This window comes from Alligator mississippiensis, chromosome 7, assembly GCF_030867095.1.
Source record: "Alligator mississippiensis isolate rAllMis1 chromosome 7, rAllMis1, whole genome shotgun sequence".
NCBI classification, from domain to species: Eukaryota; Metazoa; Chordata; order Crocodylia; family Alligatoridae; genus Alligator; species Alligator mississippiensis.
This window is the reverse complement of record NC_081830.1, coordinates 89,360,291-89,366,397: the sequence shown is the minus strand read 5'-3', so window position 1 is coordinate 89,366,397 and position 6,107 is coordinate 89,360,291. Positions and strand designations below refer to the sequence as shown.

Below are 6,107 nucleotides of genomic sequence, written 5' to 3'. Positions count from 1 at the left end.
CCTCTGCGGGCGGTGCTGCGCTGCGCTGCGCTGTACTGCACTGCACTGCACTGCACTGCACTGCACTGCCTCAGCCCCGCTGCGGCGGCCCCGGGCCAGGCGGCATGGCCGGTCCCCGCGCTGCCCGCCCGCTCCTGCCGCTGCTGCTGCTGCTGCTGCTGGCCCTGGCGGTGCCGGTGCCGGTGTGGGTGCTAGTGCTAGTGCTGGTGCTGGTAGCGGTGGTGGTGGCGGCGGCGGTGCCGCGTGGCGCCCTGCCCGTGAGTACCGCCCGGCTCGGCTCGGCACGGCCCGGCCCGGCCCGGCGGGCGGGTGCTGGCGGCGGTGCGGTGCGGTGCGGTGCGGGAGGGTGGTTGTGGCGGGACGAGCCCAGGCGCGGGGGGAGCGCGGTGCACACGCGTGTGAGTGTGAGTGCGAGTGCACGCGGCCGTGCCCGGGAGCGGCCTGCCGTGGCTCGGGGCCGGCCGGCTGGCACGCCGCATGACCCGCGGTTCGGCGGCGGTCTCGTTTTCGAGCGGGGACGAGCCACGCGGCTCTGCGCCGGGCACACGGTGCACATGCGTGTGTCCGTGGTCTGCCACGGGGAACAAGCTAAAACGTGGCGAGCGTACATCGCAGGGTTTGTACCTGGGCGAGGATCACAGTCTCAGCCGGGTCTGTGTAGTCTCGGCGAGCGCTCAGGCCACGGCGGCGTGCCTGCTCTGCGCGACTCCCGCCACTCGCCGCGCTGCGATGCCCCGGCTCAGGGAAGGGGCAGGCGTCCCTACAAGCACCGCGCACCGCTCTGCTCCGTGTCTAGACCAGGCCTCGGCAACCGCCCCACGCGTGCCCAGCGTGGCACACAAGGCCGTTTTGGTCGGCACGCTGCCGCCAGCCCGGCTCGGGGCAGCTGGCACCGCCCGGAGCGGGGCTGGTCCCCGCAGGGCGGGCGCTGGGACGCCGCAAGCCGGCCTCGAGCAGACGGCCCCGGAGGCGCTGTGGTTTTTCAGCGCTCCGGCCAAAAACCGTTGCCTGCCCCTAAGGGGCAGGTGCCTAAGGAATGGCGTGGTAAAAAAATATAGAGAATATTATAATACAGTTATTTGAAGACAAATCACTGGGGTGCAAAAGTAAATAATAAGGAGATCGGCTCATCCCACAGTAAATGCCTGTGGATGAGCCTTGGAGTGCGTTGAACAGGATTTCTTATAACAGCAGAAAATGTAACTAATGCAAAGCAGCCTGAAGCATCCAGCGTGGCAAGATGACGAGCACGGGCGCGCCGTCAGAGCGCCCCCAGGATGAATCCGTGCCAAGGGACAGCACGTCTGCCCACGAGAAGAGGGCGCAGAGCAAAGCCCGTCAGCGTGGCACTTCGGAGCAGAGCAGAGCAGAGCAGCCCACGACTGGAATAAACAAATGAAGCTGATGGCCGCTGTGTGCAACTTGGGGGTTGGGAGGATCCAAGAAAGAGAGAAAATACATGTCTTGTATCTCAAGAGGGCTATTTATTGCAGAAGTAGGCGGGAGTCCAGAGCACTTCTGGTAAGGTTTGCGAAGCGTCTCGCAGGGGGTGACTACAGGTCTAGACTCTATCCAAGCGTAGAAATTAAGGGCTGGAAGGGACCTCAAAGGTCATCGAGTCCAACGTCTGCACTGCTTCCACGGCGCTCTCGGGGAGGGATGCCTGCCCACCTCCAGTCACGCACCCAACAGTGAAGCGACTCCTGAGACATCACGCTGTGGTTGCTCACGAGACCTCCGTGCTTGAAACCAGCGCAAGGGGGAAGAGTTGTGGAGGCCAAAGCCTTCCCGCTCGGAAGGGAGCCGAACACTGACCTGCACGTTGAGAGCACCCACACCTGTCATTGCGGGTGATAGAAGCTGTGACGAGGATGCCAGACCCCATTTCTTGGAGCCCAGGACATGAGCAGGACCCTGAACGTGGAGCAGAGCGTCTCGCATCTGCTCTGCCGGGGTTCTTGCCCTGTCCTCTGAAGCAGCCAAGCAGGTGCTGATTAGCTGGACCGAAGCACCGGTTCAACCTGGTGATTTCTCTGTGAAGACCGGTAGGCTTTGTGTTATTTCAGCAAGCTACATCCTTGCTGCTTGCAAGGATTATGGAAGAGTCATAAATGAGCTTGACCTGCGCTGCCAGGAGGTCCTAGCTCTGGCTTTCTGCTGCATGTACATGCAGGCACGTGCACTGCTGTCCGGTGTCCAGACACCCCTCCCCTTGCTGTGGCTGCGTAGGCCCTCCCAGATCTGATCTGCCTCTCTCGAATAAGCACACAAAGCAGGCCTGCTTTTACACAGAGACTTCACAGAGCAGCAGCACTTCTTCACTAAGCAATTCACAACATCAGGGCGTTAGAAAAACCCGTAGGTCAGAGGCGGGCTGGGCTGTTCAGCAGAGCAGTGTTACCGGGGGCTGGGTGCTTTTCTCAGTAGCCATAAACTGAATGCTTTTATATGATTATGAAATCACTTCACTTTGGTACACTTGGAGCAATCCCTTCCTGGGATCCCAAAGTTAAGAGCGTGGTAAAGCAGTGTAGAAATAAGGGTTTGGTGTTGGAACAGGCAAAGTTCAGTATCATAACTGCTTGTTTTGAACTGAAAATGCATCTCCGCTCTATGAGATAACAAGGAGATAGTCAAGGATGGGTTCAAAGGGGAGGGACCCTGAAAAACAAGGGAGAGAGGGAACAACAGCGAGTCTAGACAAGTCTGAGGAGGTTTCCAAATTGCTTGGCTTTGCTTAACTTTGCCTCTGTTGCAATAAGAGGGTCTAGTTTTGACTCTGTGTTCTGTGAAAATCACAACTTATTTTAAAGCTAATCGGACCCTGTTTTTAAGAAAGGTCATTTATGGTTTCTCTCTGTGACATCTCTGAGATCTGCCAGGACTACAGGACATCTACGGGACATCTTCCCAAGCACAGTCTGCATCACCGAGGTATGTGAACCCCTCCAAGCCACTCGTGCATTTCTTATGCTCACAAGAGGCCTGTGAGCTAGGGAGAGCTCTTACCTCCATTCTACCCAGAAGGAGCTGAGGAGCAGAGCAGTGAAGAGACTCGCCCATGGTCCCGTGATGAGCTGGGGGCAGAGCCAGGTACCAAACTCCAGGTATCCACCCCCTCCCCATGGCTTTCCCAAATAATACAAGCAATTCTTCAAGCCACATGCAGGCACAAACCCTATCGGTGCATGGGCAATGGTCCCCTGGCTCTTCTCACCTGAAAGCAGAGACCCTGATGTGCAGTATGTCCAAGGCTCAGGAGAACAGACCCTGCCATAGCAGGCATCACCCTCTTATTTTCCACTTCTCATTACATAAGGAACAATTTATTTTGTCACATCGCGGGTCAGGGAGTGCCCCTTGCAGAAGCACAGGAGCCAAGAAGGAAAAGACCTGTTGGGCAATATCTCGTCCATACCAGATGGGTTCAGGACGATCCCCCTCCCTTCAGCATCTAGGACTTTAAGGATGGCACCTCCACTTCCTCTGATGGTGGTATCTCTCCTCTGCAACTCAGGCCTTGCTCTTGCTCTTGGTCTTGCTCTCCCTCTTGCTCTGGACATCTGCACGCACCAGACATACTGGAGAGTCCCCCAGTGGGACACCTGCTGAACTGCCAATGCCTGTAGGACCCAGCTCTGCAGCTACTTCCTACAACCAAGCTGCTTCTAATCAATCTGTGCATTACTAGCGGGTAGGGGTGTGGCAGATGGTATCGGCAAGCTGTTTCTGTTGTATGCAACTTCCTGCATTTCTGCCACTCTTCACACAGATAAGAGCCATGTCTAGGTGCTTTGCTTTGCTTTCTTTCTCCCCACTTCCCCTCCCCTCCACGATGCCACGCAGCTGCGTAGCTCCAACCTCTGACGAGAGCTGCTGAATCAAACTCACATGCAGTCCAGTCATCTTCAAATAGATCTTCCCTTATTTTACTCAGCTGAACCTGGCTCTTCTTGGATCTGCTGATAAGGGAGCTGAGTCCCGTTGACGGTGCTGATTCTTGTTCCTTTTGCCCAGCTCCAAAATAGAGTGGCTGTTGAGCTACTGTGTCTTTGGGAACTGACCTGTTTTCGGACCAGAGAGCCCAAGGGCAGTGGCGAAGATCTAAAACTGCAGCTCTTCCTGCAGAGAAGAGGATATCAAGGGTTTGGTGTCTCGTGATGGGTAGAGACGGCCAGGATTAGCTCCATGGTCTCACTTGCACACTGGCCAGCTCCAGCCTCACGCTGGTCTGAGTCAGTGCAAACAAGATCAGAGTCATCCCTGTATGTTTAATTCACATCTCCCTTTTGTCCTTCAGATGGTGGGTTGTTTGTATCTGCACTTTGCTTTGAGCCCAGTCAGATCCTGTCTCTTGCAAAAGCAACAACGCTCGCTGTAGGTGGAGGATGGACAGTTTATTTGATCACCGGTATCTACTCTGCTTGGTTCTGAACTTGGACATTAGCCATGGTCTGATCCTTACTGGCACCGTCTGTACTGCCGTTGTACTTCTACATCTATCAGCAAAAAGAAAAACTAGGCACATGAGCAGCTGGCTGTATGCTGTCTGGGACAGGTGATGGAACAGGTCGACGGTGCGGGACACTCGTATTCTAGAAACTGCTTCTTGGACAGGAGACCGAGAACATTGGTGAAAGCCCCTCTGCACCGTAGGGGCTGTAATGTCCTTACTGCTTTCCCTAGGGCTGTGTTATCTGGCGTCGCTAGCTGACAGAGCACAGCTGTAGCGTTGCAGCTTCAGTTTGCAGAGCTAGAGAACGCTGTGGCTAGGTGTCCCACTGGCTCAGTCGGCCGTTGAAGTTTCTTGCTGCATAACTACCGTACTAGAGAGAAAGAAATGGGGGGAAAGGGAGTTCTCCATCAAAGTAAGGGAGTATTACCTAAGGTTCAGAGCGTAGGATGGCTTGTTTAGGACTTCTGGTTATCCATAAAGAGACAATACTGCTAAGAGGGCAGGCTGAACATTTATGCGGTACTATGTGGTATTTGCAGTGTTTCATAAAGACCTGGTAATACACATTCTGTATTTCTACATGCCCCATTAAATAACTCTAAAATGATATAGCAGGGAAAATATTCCACATAGAGGGGACAAATGCAGAAAAGATGACAAAAAGCCACAGGTATACAAGTAAGAGCAATTCTGCTCTATCACTTTATGTTCTTTTCCCCAGTGTCTCTGTACTGGTATAAAATTAATAATATCCCTTTGAAGTGCAGCTGTTATGTTAGGCTGCTGGCACTTCAAAGAGAGCAGCACAAGTTCTGCCTGGTGTTGCAGGTGCATGAGGCAGTATCAGTTAGCTGCAGCTGACTTGAGATGTGTCTTCCAGGGCAAATACAAAATTTTTAAACTAGTTCATGGGGAAACCTAGATATTTTGAACTTTCTAAAACTAATTTTGATTCCGCTGTTCTAGAGATCAGCAAATCCAACTGCTTCTACATTTTAGACTGTTGCAGCTTACATGCAATGAAAAAATAATCAACCATCCCTCCTTTACTGCCGCAATAATTAGCCATTTGTTTTCACGTTGAATACGAGTCAGAATTCACATAGCCCTGTATGCTCTATAGGTAGGCTCATTTTTGTGATTAGGTCTTAGTTGTGTTACTTCAGCCTTGCGTTCGCTGTTTACACATACACACATCAGTCCTATGGAGAGCGATGCTCCTCAGCATTTGGGGAGGAAGGCTGATGCTCAGAGAGGTGTGGCAAGTGGTCTGCAGTCACCCCCAAGGGAAGGGGCAAAGCAGCAATTAAAACCCAGGTTTCCCCAGGTTCTAGTCCAGTGCTGAATCCTGCTGCAGGGACCAGCCCACTGGGTGAGCTGACACCTCATTTACCAAATGTTAGGGTAAGTCTACGCTGTAGTGGCAGCATGTCCCTCCCCACTGTGCATTCCTGCTCTCTCACCCCACCATCCGGGTTATAAAGTGTATCACCTGTTGGACCAGATGAAAGGACCTTTGCGGACCTTTCCAGTGCTGATTCAGTGTTTCTGGACAAGGGTCTCCAAGTTCTGATCTCCCTGATACTGGCATAAACCAGCAGCAAGGCCATTGAAGTTGATGGGATTAGGCTGATGTAAACTCAGCAGGAGA

General features: G+C 53.5%; 1 protein-coding gene across 1 annotated transcript in view; it reads left to right on the top strand.

Annotated features, from left to right (window-relative positions):
• The first annotated feature begins 56 nt into the window (after nucleotides 1–56).
• The window catches only part of LOC102577145 (D-beta-hydroxybutyrate dehydrogenase, mitochondrial), a 29,227-nt gene continuing 23,176 nt past the window's right edge, over nucleotides 57–6,107 (top strand). Inside the window, exon 1 of the mRNA XM_059731282.1 lies at nucleotides 57–257. Within this exon, the coding sequence (XP_059587265.1) occupies nucleotides 105–257 (153 nt within the window). The 5' untranslated portion in view covers nucleotides 57–104. The remainder of the gene's footprint in view (nucleotides 258–6,107) is intronic.